At 52.8% G+C, this 21891-nt stretch overlaps 1 protein-coding gene across 1 annotated transcript; it reads left to right on the forward strand.

The window, feature by feature from the left end:
- The first annotated feature begins 20047 nt into the window (after window positions 1-20047).
- On the forward strand, window positions 20048-21277 carry LOC147966101 (protein PHOSPHATE-INDUCED 1-like). Its single transcript, XM_087528646.1, has one exon. It carries the CDS (start codon window positions 20243-20245, stop codon window positions 21173-21175), a length of 933 nt encoding a protein of 310 aa, XP_087384772.1. The 5' UTR covers window positions 20048-20242; the 3' UTR covers window positions 21176-21277.
- Window positions 21278-21891: the final 614 nt, after the last annotated feature.

Here is a 21891-nt window from a genome sequence, read left to right on the forward strand (position 1 = left end):
TCCTCCTTCTCACCAGGCCGCAGCCACGGCAGCACGGGGCCGCGATCCGCACACGAGCGGCTGCAGCCGCACGCACGCATATGCCTTCCACTAGCGGCGCATCGTGGCCGGTGCCCCGGCCCGTCAAACAATTGGGACGCGTCTCCTCGGCGGGCGGGCGCGAGGCGCCTCGAGCTGCACGGCGGACAGCCTGTGCCAGCGCCACCGTCGCCCGCCTTCGGGACGCCGTCACGCGGCGCCGTGGTAACTTGAGGCCGAAGAGATAATTAACCTCGCTTGCGTGCCAAACACCGGCGGCTGGTGGAGCCAGGGCATTCGCCTGGCGAGGGCAAATGTCTTGCCGCTTGCCGGTGGACGGTGCAGAGCACGCTTGGAGCGGGCGATCGCTTGGCTCATGATCAAACTGTCACTGTACTGCTCACTCCGTGTTATAAAAATTCCCCCTAGGTTCATGCATGCACGCAGCCGGACGCATGAGATATGCGAATCCACGGCTTGGTGTCCCCCAAGGAAGGATGGATGTATCCGCCCCGCATTCAGGATCAGGCCGGGCATTCATTCGATTCGATTCGAGAGCAGCAGCGCGGGGCAGTAGATGCGGGATGCTTGTAAATATAGAGTATCCAGGTAAATTAAATCACGGAGCTCGAGTTCTGAATGAATACTACTTCTTTTCTGAAAGCAAATGAACAGTTTGAGTAAGCAAGACTCCACAGATGATGATGGCCCGATGAGAAATTTTACTCGTCTGCCCATCTGATCTGAGATTTTGTTCGAGCAGTATCCAGCTCAAGTTTCAGAGCTGACTTTGGTTTCCCTCCGGCCAGCGTGGCCTGTCCCCTCGAGGCCCCGGCACGAAAATATTCGCGCGGGTTCAACGGCGCCGCGCGGGCGGTCACCACAGGAAGATCGATCCTATCCATGGACGCACAGCGTCGCGTGGCCATGTACATGCACCCGTGTGAGCTCCGCTTCTCGCCACGCGTGCTGCGAAGATCCCGGCCTGATCTCCATGTCGCACCACCGAAACCTGGTCAATGAAGCGGTCACATGCCAGGGTGTCATGCATCATGCATCTTCGGAGTAAAGTCTATTTTAAACCCTGAATTTATTGAGGCGGTCTGAATCAGACCCTGAACTCTGAATCCCTGAAGTCGACATCCTATATTCAGTGATCCCGATCAATTCAAACCCTGAATCTATTTGTCACACCAGGAAAAGGACAATCCCGGCCGGGATAACCTACTTCTCTCACTGACTATTCAGACCCACACGTCATATCCATCTTCTTCCCCTTTTCTATCTGTCTCTCTCACCTCACGACAGATCTGTTAAAAAAGCCTGACTACATAACGAAATGAGCACGGCCAACGTGTGCACGCTTGCTCTGGTCCGGCACCGTCCGCGGTAGCTAGTAAGGTGGCTAAGCAGGAGCCATTGTGCGGCTCTGACCAGAGAAGAGCGTCGACAAAGAAAGGGGAGGAGCGCCAATGACGAGCACCGTGGTAGCAGGTTGCGCCTGTAGCCGGAGTGGAACGCAGGGGGCGTGGACTGCAGGTCGATCTCGACGTTGACGTGTGGGTCCTGGGGAGGCGAGTAGGCTGGCACTGGAGCACCGTGGAGGCCGATGTCGCGGCCTCGGCGAGGAACAGGTCTTGGAGCACGGCGGTCGGCGCCAGTAAGTCGTCGTTGGTGTACGTATCAGCTTTCAAGGTCAGGTCCTGGAGTACGCGGGCGCTTGAGCTGGCGCCGGTGTTTGCTGTTCGGTCGATTTCCTCGCTACATATACATACAAACTACCCGTAGTGCCTAAGCAGCTTGATTGATTTCCTAGGCACGCAACGCACGCACTCGTACGTAGCTAGCTTTGCACTAGCCAGCTACACGCGCATACACGCCTGGGCACAGGTAGGTTGACCTCGCCGGAGCACACGCGACACGGCCAACACTGTCGCCATTTGTCGTGAAACGGGTGTGTTGCAGTTCAGGTCCCCGTCTCACCGCTGCGGACCTGCGGTTATATCATGGCTAATGCAAGCTTGCGCGTGAGAGGAGACCTGCTACAGCCGCAACCTCCTAGGATCGGCGTGACCTGGCTTTTCTTTTCAAAACAATGGAGATATTATACGAGGAAGAGAAAGGAAGGAGAAGAGAGATTTGGGCCAACATAGTCAGCTAGAGTAGTGTGTGATCCCGACGGGGATTGCCTTTTTCCCTGTGTGCCAAACAACATCGAACAGGCTTAGGGTTAAAATTGACCGGGATCACTGAATACAGGGTGTGGACTTCAGGGATTTAGAGTTCAGGGTTTGATTCCGACCGGCTCTACAAATTCAAGGTTTAAAATAGACTTCACTCTGCATCTCGGAGTACTCTAGTCATTCGTTGCCACTGTTTTTCTTTACTGAATGGGTGTGACTAGATATCGGTCGACTAGCTTTAACCAAATTTCAGTCAAGTAACATAACAAAAATTGAATTTTTTGCATGAATCTTAACGTAAGATCTAAGAGCAACTCCACGCACCGACCCAAACGAACGACTACTTTGTCCGCTTTTTGGTCCGTTTGGGTCAGCCGGCCGCTCTGCGTCCGCCCTACTTTTCTTTTTAGGTCGATCATGCGCCCAACGCAAGAGACCCACTTCATGTCCGCCAACAAATTTAAAAAGCCTTCGACCATAGATCATGCCAGCGGGCATGCCACCGCCCAAAGTTCATGCCGGCGTCATGCCAGCGGCCGGCATACAGTACCAGCCTACAAAAAGACCATCACACAGTTCTTGCTGGCACTTGCCAACAGCCAACACCCAAAAAAGATCGGGAGTTCAACCACGCCATCTTGGCCGTGATCATGCCAGCACATTTGTCGGCATACAAAAAAGGATGGCGCGTGCCACCATAGATCACTGGTCGTCGAATTTGAATATGTCGGCATGCATCTTCTTGAAGCATGGGCTCTTCCTCGACGACACGGTGTTGAGGTCCACCTTCATGATCTCCACCCCGTCATCAGCTAGCGAGAGTCACTTTTTTCGTCTTGGTCTTGGCATTGGCAGCCTCGATATCTAGCATTTTGGCTTGCTTCTCCGCCTGCATCTCAAGCATCCTCACTTGCTTCTCTGCGTGCATCTTGGCTTGCTCTTCCTTGTCTTGTCGGCGCTTCTTCTCCCTTGAGTCCTTCTTGGTCATCATGCCCTCCACGGTTGCGATCAAGGCGATAGACGCCGCATCCCGCTTGTCCTCCTTCTTGGACTTGGTCTTCCCCCGTGGCCGTGGTTTCTCGCCCTCCTCAACCTCCTCCATGGCTTTCTTCCCCCCACGCGTCATGAGGGTGGCATATTGCGCCTTGAACTTCTTCTCCCCGCTGATGACCCTCCAACAACACGAGAGGTTAAAGGACTTGCCGTCATGTTGGACCCTGAAAGCCTCCAAAGCTTGGAACACCTATAAATGGATAGCATGCAAGCATATGGGCAAATGGGTATGCGAATGGACATGCAAGCATAAAGGGAATGAAACAAAGAGGGCCGCATGCATACCATGTCCTGTATGCCGATGCCGCTCACAGGGCGTGCCTTGATGCTCCCAAGAGTGGTGCAAAACTTGTTGCACTCTTATTGGATCACCCTCCATCGTTTAGAAATATACACCCACCTGCGCGTGCTTTGCATTTGGTACGGCACAAACTTCTTGCGCTCATGGTACTTGAAAGGATCGATATGGTTGACTAGAGGGGGGGGGTTGAATAGGCAACTACCAATTTTTAAATTTTCTTTATCAAATTAAACTTTGCATCAAAGTAGGTTGTCTAGATGTGCAACTAGGTGAGCAACCTATATGATGCAATAACAACAAGCATACAAGCAAGCAAGAGAAGTAACACTAAAGAGTTTGCACAAGTAAAGGTAAGAGATAACCAAGAGTGGATCCGGTGAAGACGAGGATGTGTTTTCGAAGTTCCTTCCTTTTGAGGGGAAGTACGTCTCCGTTAGAGCGGTGTGGAGGCACAATGCTCCCCAAGAAGCCACTAGGGCCACCGTATTCTCCTCACGCCCTCACACAATGCGAGATGCCGTGATTCCACTATTGGTGCCCTTGAAGGCGGCGACCGAACCTTTACAAACAAGGTTGGGGCAATCTCCACAACTTAATCGGAGGCTCCCAACAAAACCACGAAGCTTCACCACAATGGACTATGGCTCCGTGGTGACCTCAACCGTCTAGGGTGCTCAAACACCCAAGAGTAACAAGATCCACTAGGGATGAGTGGGGGAATCGAAAATCCCTTGGTGGAAGTGTAGATCGGGGCCTTCTCAACCACTCCCGAGCAAAATCAACAAGTTTGATTGGCTAGAGAGATAGATCGGGCGAAAATGGAGCTTGGAGCATTTAATGGAGCTTGAGCATTAATGGAGCTTGAGGGGGAAGAGGTAGGTCAAAGGGAAGAAGGGGACCCCCTTTTATAGTGGGGGCAACAAACCAACCATTGCCCCCACCAACCAGCCCCGCACAGGGCGGTACTACCGCTAAGAGGGGGCGGTACTACCGCTAGGTCAGCGGTACTGCCGCTCCAGCCAGCGGTACTGCCGCGCAGAGAAGACTAGTAGGGAATAGGACCCAACGCGGTACTACCGCGATGGTAAGGGCGGTACTACCGCTCCTGCAATGGTACTACCGCGCGCCTCTACAACCACAACTAGTGCCGCAAAACCCGACACGAGAAAAAGAGCCCTCGAGTCGAGGCGGTAGGAGCCAGACAGCCCAGCGGTACTACGGCAGCGGGGTCACGGGCGGTACTACCGCTGCGGAGCGGAACTGCCGCTTGTGACCCTTCAGCCGTACTACCGCTGGTAGTGCGGTACTACCGCTGGGACACAGAAGAGAGAGAGGATCTCTCCAAAGAGGCTGAGGACGAGGCGGTGGTGCCAGGCACCCCAGCGGTACTACTGATCTGGAGTCACGGGCGGTACTACCGCTGCGGAGCGGTACTGCCGCTTGTGGCTCCTCAGTGGTACTACCGCTGGGTTGCGCGGTACTACCGCTGGGACCCAGACAGGACAAAGAAAAGAGGAGAGATCTCTTCAATGGAATGGAAGATCTCGGAGGGTGAGAAGCTGATGTGTACGTGTTGATTCCACCCATGCAATACCCCGGCGGACCCCTTCTTAATAGTACGGTGCCCTCTACGCAACTAGTCCACCGAGAGAGAAACGAAAGAGCTACACCGTCTTGAAAGACACTACGAAGGGAAGAAAACGTCTTGTGCCAGGGATGAATCTGTGAACTACTCAAAGCACATGATTAGTCCGCAAACATGTTGCATCAATCACCAAAACTACCTTGAGAGAGATATGCCATAACAATCTCCCCCTTTTTGGTGGATTGATGACAACTAGGGATTTGCACAAGGAAAAGGTATAAACGTAAGAAAACTAAGAACTACAAAATATAGACGGGCTCCCCCAGAATGTGTGCGCCTAGAAAGAGGAGCAAAAGGAAAGAAAGACACACACATCCGGATCAACACTCCCCCTATATTTTATAGTCCAACAAACCTAAGCACAGGATATATGAGAGAAGAGTATATAACAGGACAAGCATGCAACTCATAATATACTACAGTACTGAATAGACATAAGTAATAAGGTAGCGATAGGGAGCATGTGTCTCACACCATATGTCTAGAACTTAGATCTCACGGGCACCAAACCAAACCAAACAAAGACACCGAGAGAACACACAAGAAAACACAAGACGACAAGATGACAAACTCAAAGCTCGGCAACACAAATCCCTACACTCTCTCCCCCTTTGGCAGGGAGACACCAAAAAGGGAAAAGAGCGATGCTACGACTCCAGGTGATGGCAAGTTGAGGATCTCGAACATCATATCTCAGCGTGATCGTCTGCATCTCCGTCGTTGGTCGAAAACTGCTCGGCGTCGGAGTCGGTCCAAGGGCAATGCTGATGAATCTACTCCTCCTCTTCAGTGATCTGACCCTCAGATCCACTGGCAACTATCGCTCCCATATGACGCATGAGATCCTTGTGGCGCACCCTGGCATGCTTCTCCGCCACATGAGTCATGTACTGACCATGAGACTCCATGCATAAAAGCTTCTTCAACTTGTGTTTAAGCTTCTTCGCACATGATGATTCAGCACTAGAGGGCCCAAGATCCTCCTCGTGATCATCAGTGGCTGCCCCACCCTCGGTCTCCATGGCAGCAGCAGCAGCAGACGGACCCCCGGATTGAGGTGCTGGGGTGACCCAATTGTCCTTCTTCCTCAGACGCTTGATCTCATGGAAAACCAAGTCTCTAGTTTCCAGCAACACTCTGGGATAGATCTGTGCCCAGTCCCTCTCAATGAGCCTCATGATGAATGGACCATATATCGAGCACTTGCGCTAAGACACGGCAGAGAGAATTTCGGACCACATGACATGAGAAATATCCAGGATCTCTCCAGTTTTGCTTCCTTCTCATGCTGACAGAAAAGGAGCATGTCCACGAGGTAAGAGTGGACCATATCCAGATTCCCGATCCAAGGGAAGAGAGTCTCACGGAAGATGCGATGAAGAATGTCCAGATACGGAGACAGCTCATAGGTTTTCTTCTCAGTCACTGGGTGAACTTTCACAGTGCAGTAGGGCCAAAGGGCTTGCTTGTGGGTGGACGTAGCATTGCGGTGAGGGCGGAAACCGACTGGTCTCAAGCCCGTGATCCACCACATCAAGTAACTCCATGAAAGCCTTCCACTTGACGGAAAGCAGCTTGCCATTGGTCATCCATGTCAGAGTTCTATCGACATCCGTCCTAAGATGAACGGTGGCAAAGAATTGAGCCACCAAATATGCATCGAAATCCTTGTTGAATTGCATGATCCTGAGAATGTTCAGCTGAGTGCACATCTGAAGGGCTTCGCCAAAGTACTCCGGGTCCTTCTCCATAGCATCAGTGTCAATGGAGCGAACATCAACAAAGAGATTCTTCTTGGCCTTGATCACATCAAAATAGATGGCAAACTGAAATCGGTTCCAGAACGGGCGGTTGACCAAAGTGGGTTCTTTGTACACCTCATAGGGATTGCGGCGACGCCTTTCCCAAAACTCCTTGTTGGTCATCTCAGTCACAGTCTTCCCCTTTGGCTTGGTGGCGGATCTCTTCGAGTACTGAGGAGGTGGAGGAACACTTGCTGGAGGCGGTTGGGTGCTAGAAGAACCACCGGCTGGCTCAGAGGTGCGGTAGCGTTTTGATGTTGCACGCCCAGGGTTGATATGGCGAGCTTGATGCTCAGGATGTTCATCACCTGGAGCCAAACACAAGAACACGCAAAACAACCAGAAAGAACGAGCATAAGCCAACAAACACAACAAAAGGATCAAAGAAAAGGCAGGAATATGATGGAGCTTGGCAGGCAGCGGTAGTACCGTGACATGCTCGTGGTAGTACCGCCCAAGCGGTAGTACCGCTCCAAAGAGAGCGGTAGTACCGCTCGAGACGGGGAAACAACAGTTTCTTGCTACCATGGTCAAATCCGGCACTACCGGCCTGCCAAATTCAAAAATATTCCTACCAAACTCTAATCAAGATAGTCTAGTTGCCTTCTCCAACCTACTCAAGCCTAGATTTAGCCAAAAATCTAGAGATGCAACCACCATTGCCCCTAAGAACAAGATCTGAAAAATGAGACAAAAGGAGAGAAGGAACGGGGGCAATACCGGCATCCATGGCAAGAGAACGAGGTGGGGATCGACTCCACCGAAGGAAATGGAGAGGGATGCCCCGGAGACGGAGATCCGCCGGAGCCCTCCCGCGGCGAGAGGAGGCTGGAGAGAGGAAGAGGAAAGAGGGGGCAAAGCGAATGGGTATGGGGGAGAAGAAACCTCCCCCTGCCCCGATATAACCCCCTGGTCATGTCCCTCAGCGGTAGTACCACGCTAGGGGGCGGTAGTACCGCTTATAAGCGGTAGTACCGCGCACCACCAGCAGTAGTACCGCCCAGTACGCCATGGCAACCAAACAACATGGCCTAGCTCGAGGAAAAACAAAACGGCAAGAAAAGAGAGCACACCAGCAAACGGCCAAGACACACCTCTTCAAGAGAGGGCGGTGGCCGAGGCCACCTATGTTTGAGTCAAGAGGTATGGCGCCGCAAAGATTTTAACCTTGAGCCCATGACCAAAACTCGTCTTTGAAACACAACTACCATCAATCAATGGCTAAAGAGAAAGACTTGATCAATTTATGCATAATGGGGGGAGGGAGAGTTCATTGAGAGAACAACACTCCCCCTATGTCCATGCCTACACCTAAACTAGACAGCAAATTGAGCGTGGTGGGGTGTGCAAGGGTTCAAGCCACATTGCTCGAATCAATGATATTTAGCTCATGCCTTAACTCGCGAAATCTTGCTTCATCCAAGGGCTTCGTGAAAATATCTGCAAGGTTGTCATGAGTGTTGACATAGTTGAGCTCGATCTCTCCTCGCCTAATGTGATCCCGCATGAAGTGATACCGAATCTCAATATGCTTCGTCTTGAAGTGTTGCACCGGGTTGAGAGAGATCTTGATGGCACTTTCATTGTCACACCAAAGAGGCACTTTGTCACAAGTGACACCGTAATCCTTTAAAGTTTGCCTCATCCATAGGAGTTGTGCACAACAACTACCGGCTGCTACATACTCCGCCTCGGTGGACGAGAGAGACACACAACTTTGCTTTTTGGTAGACCAACTTACCAAAGAGCAACCAAGGAATTGGCACCCTCCGGAAGTGGACTTCCTATCCACTTTGTCTCCCGTCCAATCGGAATCCGAGTACCCTACAAGCTTGAAGTTTGATCCTCTTGGGTACCATAAGCCAAAGTTTGGGGTATGAGCCAAATATCGGAAGATTCGTTTGACCGCCACATAGTGACTTTCCTTAGGTGCGGCTTGAAACCGTGCACAAATTCCCACACTCAACATGATGTCCAGTCTAGATGCACAAAGGTAAAGTAAGGATCCAATCATGGAGCGATATACCTTTTGATCCACCACTTTACCATTGGGATCTAAGTCAAGTTGGCACTTGGTGGGCATTGGAGTGGAAGCCGGCTTGACGTCACTTAGCTTGAATCTCTTGAGCATGTCTTGAGTGTATTTGGATTGATTGACGAAGGTTCCTTCTCTTCTTTGCTTCACTTCGAACCCTAGAAAGAACTTCAACTCTCCCATGGAGGACATCTCGAACTTTGAGGTCATGAGAGCGGCAAATTCCTCATTGAAAGCTTTGTTAGGAGAACCAAAGATAATATCATCAACATATAATTGACACACAAACAACTCGGGTCGATTAGCCCAACTTCAAAACCACAGTCTTGTAACAACTCGGTAAGGTGGTCATACCACGCACGTGGGGCTTGTTTAAGGCCATAGAGTGCCTTATCGAGTTGATACACATGATCGGGAAAGTAGGGATCCTCGAACTCGGGGGGTTGCTTGACGTAAACCAATTCATTAATAGGACCATTAAGAAAAGCACTCTTCACATCCATTTGTTGTAACTTGAAGTTATGATGAGAATCATATGCAATCAACATGCGAATGAATTCAAGACGAGCAACGGGAGCAAAGGTTTCACCATAGTCGATACCCTCGACTTGGGAGTAGCCTTGTGCTACCAAACGAGCCTTGTTGCGAATGATAATCCCATGGGCATCTTGCTTGTTCTTAAATATCCACTTGGTTCCTATGACATTGTGATTCCAGGTCGGTCTTGGCACCAATCTCCACACTTTGTTGCGCTCGTAGTTGTTGAGTTCTTCATGCATGGCATTGAGCCAATCCGGATCTTCTAGCGCCTCATAGACCTTGTGGGGTTCCACACAAGAGACAAACGCGTGATGCTCACAATAATTTGCTAATTGTCTACGAGTGCTTACCCCCTTTCTTAAGCTTCCAAGCACATTCGTCATGAGATGATCCTTGGTGGAGATCTTGGAAGCAACCTTGACGGCACGACACACTAATTCTTCCTCGGGGGTGAGACGAGGAGTGGTCACTTGATCATCTTGAGCATCGTCTTGGGCTTGTTCTTGTTCTTGAACTTGCTCGGAGGAGAGAACTTGACCTTGGGCATCACTTGATGTGTCAACACCGTCTTGAGCGTGATCTTGCCCTTGTTCATGTTCTTCAGGATGAGGGACTTCATGTTGTTCTTCGGAAGCATGTGGGCCTTGGGTTGGTGATGGCTCCACTTGAGTGGAGCTTTGTCCTTCTCCTTCGGCCACAAGGGGTTCCTCAATGGGTAGGATAAAGCCAACTCCCATTCTTCTTATGGCTTGGGGAGGAATTTCATCACCTACATCACAAGTGCCACTTTGCTCCACTTGGGAGCCGTTATTCTCATCAAACTCCACGTTACACGTCTCCTCAATAAGTCATGTGGATTTATTGAGGACACGGTAAGCATGAGAGTTTGTAGCATAACCAACAAATATGCCCTCATAAGCTCTAGCCTCAAATTTAGACAACCGAACACCTTTCTTGAGAATGAAACACTTACACCCGAATACCCGGAAGTACTTGAGGTTGGGCTTGTTACCGGTGAGTATCTCATATGGAGTCTTGTTCAAGCCCTTGCAGAGGTAGAGCCGATTGGATGCATGACACGCGGTGTTGATCACTTCGGCCCAAAAGTTGTACAGAGACTTGAACTCCGCCATCATGGTCCTTGCCGCATCCATCAACGTCTGGTTCTTCCTCTCCGCAACACCGTTTTGTTGAGGGGTGTAGGGTGCGGAATATTGATGCTTGATTCCCTCATCACTAAGAAACTCATCCAAGGTGTAGTTCTTGAACTCAGTGCCGTTGTCACTTCTTATTGTCAAGATCTTTGCATTGTGTTGACGTTGTGCTTCATTTGCAAAGTCAATGACGGTTTGTTGGGTCTCGCTCTTCCTCTTGAAGAAATACACATGCTCACAACACGGGTTAGTAGCATTTGCATTATCAATTAACATCATACGAGGGAAAGTGGCTTTTTCCTTGGTTAGCTTTACTTGAAGTTGATCATGAGACTCTTTGAGGCTAGCATGAGCACCCTTCAAGACCTTGTGAGCCTTGTCAAGTAGATCAAACTCCTCTTTGAGTCTAGCAAGATCAACCTCAAGTTCGGCCTTCTCGGAGTTTAGCACATGAGAAACTATGAGAACATGATCATAATCTTTCTTTAACTTAGTATGATCAACGTTGTGTGACTCCTCAAGAGCCAAACGAAGACCACGCTCTTCCTCAAGAGCATTGGAAAGATCCGAAATCTCATCGGCATAGTCACGACTATGCCCTTCCATCTAAGTGATGGTGTCTTCGTGAGCCTCGATCATGTCATTGGCTTCACCAAGTTGTTCCAAGAGAGAAACAAAGTGCTTCTTGGATTTTCCCTTGAGTTTGCCCATAAAGGCCTCAAACTCATTAGCCTCCACATTAGCTCCCTCAAGTTCATTAATGCTATCCATCGGAGAAGAATGATTAATGATGGTAGTTTTGATGTTGGGGGTTACCTTGTTGGTGGCTTTAGCCATGAGGCACTTGGCGGTGATGCTCTCATTGGGTGAGTCGAAGAGAGACACCCGTGAAGTCGTCGCAATGGCAACGGAGGCCATGGCAACCGACTCATCACCTTCATCATCGTCATCATCCTCATTGTACTCTTCTTGTACCACCAATGCCTTGGGAGGAGTCTTCTTGGTGAAGTTGCTCTTGTTGGGGAACGACTTGGCCTTGTCCTTTCGGATGAGCTTGCCACCATTGTCTTCCCTCTTCTCATATGGGCACTCCGCAACAAAATGACTCACGTTGCCGCAATTGTAGCAAGTCCTTACACGTTGCTTGCTCTTCGTGCCACTTGAGTTGTTTTTGCTAAAGTTTGGCCTTGAGTTTTTCTTGCTCCAAAATTGCCTTGAAGCAAGTGCCATGTGTTCATGATACGCATACTTCGTATCTTCGGGGTTGCTCTCCTCTTCTTCCTCTTCTTCTTCTTCAACGGTGAGCTTGGCCTTCAATGCAAGGTTAGGCTTCTTTGCCCGTTGAGAACGGAGCACCGCATTGTCGGCGGTCTTGTCCAAAATGTTCATGGCCACAAACTCATCCAACACTTCGCTTGAGGTCAAAGTGTGGAAGTCCGGTCTTTGACGAATGACGGAGGACATGGCCTTGTGGTAGGGCATCATTGCCTTGAGGAATTTGCTATTGATCCAATTATCATCCGTGTCCTTGCTCCCGTGATCTCGTAGTGAGACCGCGAGTTTGGTTACTCTCCGATAAAGCTCACGAGGTTCTTCATCTTCTTTCATAGCAAACTCATCAGCCTCATCTTGCACCACTTCATAGTTGGAGCGTTGAATGCTTGCGCTTCCCTGGTAGAGAGAGACAACACAATGCCATGCATCTTTGGACAAGGCGAAGGGACGAAGATGAGGTAGGTCTTCTGGTGGAATTGCATCTTGAATGATGAAGAGAGCATTCTCATTGAATTGATTATACGCGGCTTCTTGAGGAGTGAAGTTGCTTGGATCATGCGGATAGAAACCTTCTTCAATGATTCTCCAAAGGTTAGTGTTCACATGATTTAAATGACGTTTAAAGCGGTAAACCCAGGAATCAAAGTCCTCATTTTTCACAATCTTAGAGGGAGGACCGACATGATTCAAATGAGTAGAAGGAACCGGTCCACCATAAATAAGTGGTGGTTCCACATGAGCAAAGATGCCGGTGCCATTTTTACCACTAGAAGAAGGAGCCTTTTCACTACTAGCTTCCCCTTTGTCGGGGATAGAATCCGTCACCTTGTCGGTGGGGTCACCCACTTTCAACGGTGCGGTGGATAGTTTAATCCCCTCAAGAAATTTAGTAAACATGCTTTCAACCTCGGTCGTCATGGAGGTCTTCAATGTCTCTAAGGCCACATTGAACTCCTAACGAGAGACCGAGGTTCCCCCATCGCCCGTAGACGAGATCGGATTCACACCGGAGTGTTCCTCCACACCGTCTACGGTATCAACCATACTCTTTGGACGGTAAAGTCCTTAATAAAGAGACGAGGCTCTGATACCAATTGAAAGGATCAATATGGTTGACTAGAGGGGGGGTGAATAGGCAACTACCAATTTTTAACTTTTCTTTATCAAATTAAACTTTGCATCAAAGTAGGTTGTCTAGATGTGCAACTAGGTGAGGAACCTATATGATGCAATAACAACAAGCATAAAAGCAAGCAACAGAAGTAACACTAAAGAGCTTGCACAAGTAAATGTAAGAGATAACCAAGAGTGGATCCGATGAAGACGAGGATGTGTTACCGAAGTTCCTTCCTTTTGAGGGGAAGTACGTCTCCGTTAGAGCGGTGTGGAGGCACAATGCTCGCCAAGAAGCCACTAGGGCCACCGTATTCTCCTCACGCCCTTACACAATGCGAGATGCCGTGATTCCACTATTGGTGCCCTTGAAGGCGGCGACCGAACCTTTACAAACAAGGTTGGGGCAATCTCCACAACTTAATCGAAGGCTCTCAACAAAACCATGAAGCTTCACCACAATGGACTATGGCTCCGTGGTGACCTCAACCGTCTAGGGTGCTCAAACACCCAAGAGTAACAAGATCCGCTAGGGATGAGTGGGGGAATCGAAAATCCCTTGATGGAAGTGTAGATCGGGGCCTTCTCAACCACTCTCGAGCAAATCAACAAGTTTGATTGGCTAGAGAGATAGATCGGGCGAAAATGGAGCTTGGAGCATTTAATGGAGCTTGAGCATTAATGGAGCTTGAGGGGGAAGAGGTAGGTCAAAGGGAAGAAGGGGACCCCCTTTTACAGTGGGGGCAACAAACCAACCGTTGCCCCCACCAACCAGCCCCGCACAGGGCGGTACTACCGCTAAGAGGGGGTGGTACTACCGCTAGGTCAGCGGTACTGCCGCTCCAGCCAGCGGTACTGCCGTGCAAAGAAGACTAGTAGGGAATAGGACCCAACGCGGTACTACCGTGGTGGTAAGGGCGGTACTACCACTCCTGAAATGGTACTACCGCCTCTACAACCGCAACTAGTGCCGCAAAACCCGACACGAGAAAAAGAGCCCTCGAGTTGAGGCGGTAGGAGCCAGACAACCCAGCGGTACTACGGCAGCGGGGTCACGGGCGGTACTAACGCTGCGGAGCGGAACTGCCGCTTGTGACCCTTCGGCCGTACTACCACTGGTAGTGCGGTACTACCGCTGGGACATAGAAGAGAGAGAGGATCTCTCCAAAGAGGCTGAGGATGAGGCGGTGGTGCCAGGCACCCCAGCGGTACTACTGCTGTGGAGTCACGGGCGGTACTACCGCTGCGGAGCGGTACTGCCACTTGTGGCTCCTCAGCGGTACTACCGCTGGGTTGCGCGGTACTACCGCTGGGACCCAGACAGGACAAAGAAAAGAGGAGAGATCTCTTCAATGGAATGGAAGATCTCGGAGGGTGAGAAGCTGATGTGTACGTGTTGATTCCACCCATGCAATACCCCAGCGGACCCCCTCTTGATAGTACGGTGCCCTCTACGCAACTAGTCCAGCGAGAGAGAAACGAAAGAGCTACACCGTCTTGAAAGACACTCCGAAGGGAAGAAAACGTCTCGTGCCAGGGATGAATCGGTGAACTACTCAAAGCACATGATTAGTCCGCAAACATGTTGTCATCAATCACCAAAACTACCTTGAGAGAGATATGCCGTAACAGTACTCACGGTTGACACGAATCCAAAAGGTTGATGTCTTTTGTTCGGGGCCGACCATTAGGTCTTGCCCAATGTACCTCCAACACTCACAAAGGAGCTTGTCCTCGACCATCGTGTATGCCTTCGTCCGCTTGCTCTTGCACTTCGGCTTCGCCCCGGCCGCTTGGTTGGCGAGCTCGTCCTCGAACAAAGGCTCCCCGTCGATTTCCAACTCATCCTCTTCCTCGCCGGTAGTCCTCCGGAAACTCGTGGTCCAGCGGGAAGCCGTCCAGGTCCAGGCCGACCTGATCTTGCATGAAGGCATCGTACATGCCAGCTTGTTCATAGGTCGCCGGCGTGAACGTCCCTCGGCCGTCCTGGCTTTGGGTCTCATCGGGATCGTAGCCAGCCGCGGTTGCACCGCCAGCGGCCGCCGCACCACCCTCGAAGATGATGCTCTTCATGAAACGGGTGGCCATCTCGTTGGCGGTGGCCGCCGGCATTCTATCGAACAGGTTGCGGGCGTCGGGAGCACGTCGGCTGTCATCTCCTGCGCGTGTTTCTTGGTCCCACCGGATGGCGAGGCATCAGCCACCGGGGTGGCATTGAGGTCGATGGGCGCGGGCATGGAAGGAGCCACCACTCTCACCTCCAGCGAGCATTCCCCGGAGAGTTGGGAGGCATGCAGGTAGACGTGGAAGCCGGGGATCAGGTGCGTCGCCGACGCGCGCGGCGACTTCGGCAGCACCATCCGAGGAAACGCGGACTAGCTGGTGCTGGTCGCGGCGATGGCGGCGTTGGTGAGCCTGTGTTGGCCAGGGTTTAACTCTAGGTAGAACAGTGCCTCCCTCGTTGCCGCCGCGATGCAGACGTTGGTGTCCTCCTGCTGCGCGATGGTGCTACGTCTTGAGCTTGCGTTGGTTTTCCTCGAAGAGGAAGGGATGATGCAACAGAGTAGCGTAAGTATTTCCCTCAGTTTTTGAGAACTAGGGTATCAATCCAGTAGGAGGTCACGCTCAAGTCCCTCGTACCTGCACAAAGTGATAGCTACTCGCAACCAACGCGATTAGGGGTTGTCAATCCCTTCACGGTCACTTACGAGAGTGAGATCTGATAGATATAATATTTTTGATATTTTTGGTATAAAGATGCAAAGTAAAAAGCAAAGCAAGATTAAAGTGATGGAGATTGATATGATGAGAATAGACCCGGGGGCCATAGATTTCACTAGTGGTTTCTCTCAAGAGCATAAGTATTCTACGGTGGGTGAACAAATTACTGTTGAGCAATTGACAGAATTGAGCATAGTTATGCGAATATCTAGGCATGATCATGTATATAGGCATCATGTCCGTGACAAGTAGACCGAAACGATTCTGCATCTACTACTATTACTCCACTCATCGACCGCTATCCAGCATGCATCTAGAGTATTAAGTTAAAAACAGAGTAACGCTTTAAGCAAGATGAAATGATGTAGAGAGATAAATTCATGCAATATGAAATAAACCCCATCTTGTTATCCTTGATGGCAACGATGCAATACGTGCCTTGCTGCCCCTTCTGTCACTGGGAAAGGACACCGCAAGATCGAACCCAAAGCTAAGCACTTCTCCCATGGCAAGGACTACCAATCTAGTTGGCCAAACCAAACGGATAATTCGAAGAGACTTGCAAAGATAACCAATCATACATAAAAGAATTCAGAGAAGATTCAAATATTATTCATAGATAGACTTGATCACAAACCCACAATTCATCGGTCTCAACAAACACACCACAAAAAGAAGATTACATCAAATAGATCTCCACAAGAGAGGGGGAGAACTTTGTATTGAGATCCAAAAAGAGAGAAGAAGCGTAGCTACTAACTATGGACCCGAAGGTCTGAGGTAAACTACTCACACTTCATCGGAGAGGCTATGATGATGTAGAAGCCCTCCGTGATGACGGCCCTCTTCCGACGGAGCTTCGGAACAGGCCCCAAGATGGGATCTCGTGGATACAGAAAGTTGCGGCGGTGGAATTAGGTTTTTGGCTCCTGTTCTGATCGTTTGGGGGTACGTAGGTATATATAGGAGGAAGGAGTATGTCGGAGGAGCACCGAGGGGCCCACGAGGCAGGGGGCACGCCCTAGGGGGGCGCCCCCCACCCTCGTGACCGCCTCTTTGACTCCTTGGAGTAGGGTCCAAGTCTCCTGGATCACGTTCGGTGAGAAAATCACGTTCCCGAAGATTTTATTCCGTTTGGACTCCGTTTGATATTCCATTTTTTCGAAACACTGAAATAGGCAAAAAATAGCAATTCTGGGCTGGGCCTCCGGTTAATAGGTTAATCCCAAAATAATATAAAAGTGGAAAATAAAGCCAATATAGTCCAAAACAGTAGATAATATAGCATGAAGCAATCAAAAATTATAGATACGTTGGAGACGTATCAGACGGCAGCAAGGGCGGCTGCGGTTGCGGTTGCTGCTTCGTCCCTTGGTCCCTTGCGTCTGCCACGTGCCTTCGGCCCTTCCTCTTGACCGGCTGCACGACCCGCTCCTCCGGCGTCAGCTTCTTCTTGGGCGGCGCAGCGGTCTTGTGAGCGCGTGGGGCTTGCCTTTGCTGGTGGGGGGCGGAGGAGAGGCCGGACGAGGCGAGGGAGGCGAGGCCGGCGGCATCATCGAGGGCGTCATCTATGGCGAGCAGCCGGGAGTGCGTGGGCGGGAGGATTTTTGGGAAATTGGAGGGAATGGTGGATGCGTTGCCACCGACTGGCGGGCCAGGGGGAATATTTGCCACATGGTACGCGCGGCCGTCTCGTGTCCACGGCGACACAAATCAGGCTAAAAATGGTGTGTCGGCAGGCGGACGAAAAGCGGACGCGCGTCCGTTTGGGCCGGCGCGTTGTGCCGACTTTTCTTCCGCCACGATCCAAACGAGCACGCGTGGACGAAATGGGTTGGTGTGTTGGAGTTGCTCTAATGGATATAACACCGACTGAGATTATGTTATGTCTTAGTCGACTGAGACTTAGGAAGACTCTTACCGAATTTACATGCCGTTAATCCCCGGCAAACAATCAAGCAGTCTAACTCTACTGAGCGGCCATCACGGCTGTTTTCTAAGCAAAGGAGCACAGTAGCTACATAATCTGCCGGCGCCGGCCATGACTAGGGAAGCATCGGACCGCGGTTTGGCCGGCCTAAAGTTTGCACCCCCCGGCGCCACTGGCCCACCATACATGGAAGCTCAGAGCATTTTCAGCCGTTGGCCTCCCAGGGAGCGCCTAAAATCACCTCCTAGAGATGAGCCGGCGCAAAAACTCGGCCTGGGGCTGAGTTGGTCCTCAGCCGCCGGTCCCAGGGCCGTCCCCAGGCACGTTTAAAAAAATTAAAAAATATAGCAAAATTTAAAGTTCGGCGAAGTTCAGCATATATTACATTTAAAAAGCGGGTTTTATTACATAATATATATAATTGAAAAAAGAACTGACTAAAAGCGGAGTAGTCGCCGTCGTCGTCGTCGTCGTCGTCATCCGGCTTCTCCTCCTTGACGCGGCCGTCCCTGGTGGACCCCTGACCGGCGTCGCCTATGCGAGCTGGTGGCGGCGGCGCGTCGTCGTCGTCGCTGTCCTCGATGACGACGATTCCTCTCTCGTCGCGGCCCCGGCGGCGCTGCGCGAATCGCCGCAGGGCGGCGCACTGGCGCTCCCTCGCCATCTCCAGGGAGTCCGCGCGCGCCCATTCTAGGGCAGCGGCGTCGTCGAGCTCGACGTCGCCGCCGTGCTCCGTCTTCACCGCGGGGAGGCCCGGCTCTGTCTTCGCCGGCGCCAGGCCCGGCTCCGTCTTGGGCTTGACGAAGCGCGGAGGAGCCGACGAGGGGGCGCGCCGGCCGCCCTCATTGATGACGATGCCGGAGCTGCAAGTGCGCCGGCCGAGCGGCGTCTCCGCCGCGGGCTCGGCCTTAACGCCGAGCAGCGCCGGAGCGCCGGACGAGTGTGAGGAAGAGCGGGAGGAGGAGGAAGATGAGGAGGCGCCGAACCTCCTGGGCAACCATTGCCCGTCGCGTCGGCGGTGAGCCGTGGCCGTGGCGGCCGCCCTCGCTGGGGTTATGACAACGGCGGGTCGTTTCCGCCCTCGAGGTACGTCAGAACGCCCTCGAGGGTGCGGCCGGGGACACCCCACCACATGTGGCGTCCCTCACTGTTCTTCGGTCCGCCCATCACCGGCGCGCCGTTGGTGGACGCCATCCTCTGTTGCTGCCGGCGCTGGAAGTACGTCGTCCACGCCGCTATGTTGTCGGCGGCGTACTCGGGGAGGGCGAGCTGGGCGTTGGTGAGGGAGGCGCGCACGACGTCGACCTCGTCGGCGAAGTAGCCCGGTTTCGCCACGGCGTCGGGCAACGGGGGAATGGGCACTCCCCCGTTGCTGAGTCTCCACCCCGTTGGCCCGGCGCGCATGTCCGGCGGCGCCGGGATGTTCGCCTGGAACAGGAGTCAAGATTCCTGTTCGCGGAGCGATCGGTGGCCGAAGCCGTTGGCCGCGGCCTCATCGCCGGGGAATCGCTCGGCCATCGGGAGAGGGAGGGAGGGAGAGGGAGGGCTCGGCGGCGGCGCTCGGGGGAGGTAGAGGGCGGGCTAGGGCTGGTGTGGCCAGAGGCAAGGGAGGCCACCGGCTTATATAGCGCGCCGCCCCGTGACGCGCCGCCCGTGAGGAATCACTGGTAAGGCTGACCGGCGGCAGCCTTGCCATTGATTTCTCGCGGGAAACCATGGCGTTTGGGGAAGGAGACGCGCGGTGTCGCTGACGCGGCGGGCCCGCGGCTCTTTCGCGCCAAAACCGCTCGCCCCGGCGCCCCCGAGCGCCCCCCAGCGTGCCGGGTTCGGCTTGGGTCCGCCGGCGCTAAATTCGGCCCAGACCGATGAAAATCGGGCTCCTGAGGATGTGACTGGGTCAATTTTTCTCTCATCGATGAGTTCACTGAAACATATCCATCCGTCCAAAGCTGACCCTATGCTCTTGGGAACCTTCCGCGGACAGCTGTGGCGCTCATCGATAGGCGACCGGAATCTGCCCAGCCATGTCGTCATCCGTTGGAGCGGGAATAGAGTATCGCCCCAAATTTGACTCGCGTGCGTCGCCGCTGCGTCTGGAGCCGTGCCCGGAAGCAACTGGGCAGCGCGGCGCGCGGCGCGAGCGACACGCTCCGGCGTGCGTGCGCTGCACAGCTCATCGCTGCCCCCGCTCTGTCCCCCCGCCCGCCACGCCATACCCATACCACCCTTCCCTCCCCGGATCATACCTTATGCCGCACGTAGGACGGTAGGGGTACACGAGAGGAGTAGGATAGGAACCATCGCCGAAGTCGCACGAGCCGGGGCGCGACCACGCCTATAAATAAGAGCCATGAGCGGGTGCAATTCCACTCATCCCATCACCACAGCACCAAGTCACAAGCAAGAGTAGGAGCTCGATCACCGAGTGTTAGCTCTCACAGTTCGCAAGTGTTTCGTTTAAGCAAGTCGGCAATGGCTACGATTGCTCTGATAGTGGCCATGGTGCTCAGCCTGGCGCAGCTCTCCGCCGGGAGCAGGAGGCTGATGGAGCTGTACGTGCCTCCGGAGAGCGACCGGCTCACGTACCACCAGGGCGGCGTGCTCGGCGGCGACATCCCCGTGTCCATCCTCTGGTACGGCAAGTTCACGCCCGCGCAGAGGTCCATCGTCGCCGACTTCGTCGTCTCGCTGAACTCCGCGCCCAACGGGGCCGCCACGCCCTCGGTCGGGCAGTGGTGGGGCACCATCGAGCAGCTCTACCTGTCGAAAGCCGCTGCCGCTAACGGCCACGCCGGTGCTACGCATGTGCTCCTCGCCGAGCAGGTGACCGACGAGCAGTGCTCCCTCGGCACGTCGCTAACCCTGGCCCAGATCGACCAGCTCGCCGCGAGCGTCGGCGCCAAGAAGGGCGGCATCGCGCTGGTGTTCACCGACGAGGACGTGGCCGTGGAGGGCTTCTGCAGCAGCCGGTGCGGCAGGCACGGGTCGTCCGCCGGCGGCGACTCCACGTACATCTGGGTGGGCAACTCCGTGAAGCAGTGCCCCGGGCAGTGCGCGTGGCCGTTCGCGCAGCCGCAGTACGGGCCGCAGGGCGCGCCACTGGTGGCGCCCAACGGCGACGTCGGGATGGACGGCATGGTGATGGTCCTCGCCACCATGGTGGCCGGCACCGTGAGCAACCCGTACGGGGACGGCTACTACCAGGGCCCCAAGGGCGCGTCCCTGGAGGCCTGCACGGCGTGCCCCGGTGTCTACGGGAGCGGCGCGTACCCGGGCTACGCCGGCAACCTGCTCGTCGACCCCGCCACCGGCGCCAGCTACAATGCCAACGGCGCCAACGGGAGGAAGTACCTGCTCCCGGCGTTGTACGACCCCGCCACGGCATCCTGCAACACGCTTGTCTAGTCCCATGCGTCCATCCGGGCACGGCCAGACTTTCCCTGTACGCTTGAGAAGTTGTACATAGTGTAACGTGTTGGAAGAAATGGAAATTGCTTCGTTCGTTTATATCGGCATCCGTTCCGGCCCATAAAGAACTTCTTTTTTCCTCATATAAATTCATCTTCTTTTTTTGCCTTTTTTAGAAGAATCTTTCTTTTTTGCTAATCCCTTTTCGGTCGTGGTTTTTTCTTTAGCGAATACTATTCAGATCGCGGCTATAGATCATTGTCAGCTTTTTTTAAGACAACCTTGTGAAACTTTATTCATCCGTCACAATATTTATAGGGACGAAGGGAATTTCATTGGACTGGTCTAACCAAACATGACGGCCACGTCCAAGAGTTAAAGTATGTTTCGCTAAATTGTGAACTTCGACATTTGATCTCCTAAACTCATGATCTAAAAATCATGAAGTAAAAGAAGAAATTTGTTGATTGATCTCCCGAATAATTGCTCCGTACGTGGTTGCACTTCCCTTCTTGATCTCCTGGACCACCCCTTTGGAGTCGGACGCCATATATAACATGTCTAGGTTCAAATCCATCGCCAAGGAGAAACCCTCTCGAATTGCACATGCCTCCAATGTGGCTGGGTCGACCAAGTTGAACACCATAGCAGATGCTCCCAGGAATCCTCCTCCCGAGTCCCGACAAATTGTAGCAACTGAACCATAGCGACCT

This window comes from Triticum urartu, chromosome 6A (genome assembly GCF_056163025.1).
Source record: "Triticum urartu cultivar PI428250 chromosome 6A, HENAU_Tu73, whole genome shotgun sequence".
In the NCBI taxonomy this organism is placed as follows: domain Eukaryota; kingdom Viridiplantae; phylum Streptophyta; class Magnoliopsida; order Poales; family Poaceae; genus Triticum; species Triticum urartu.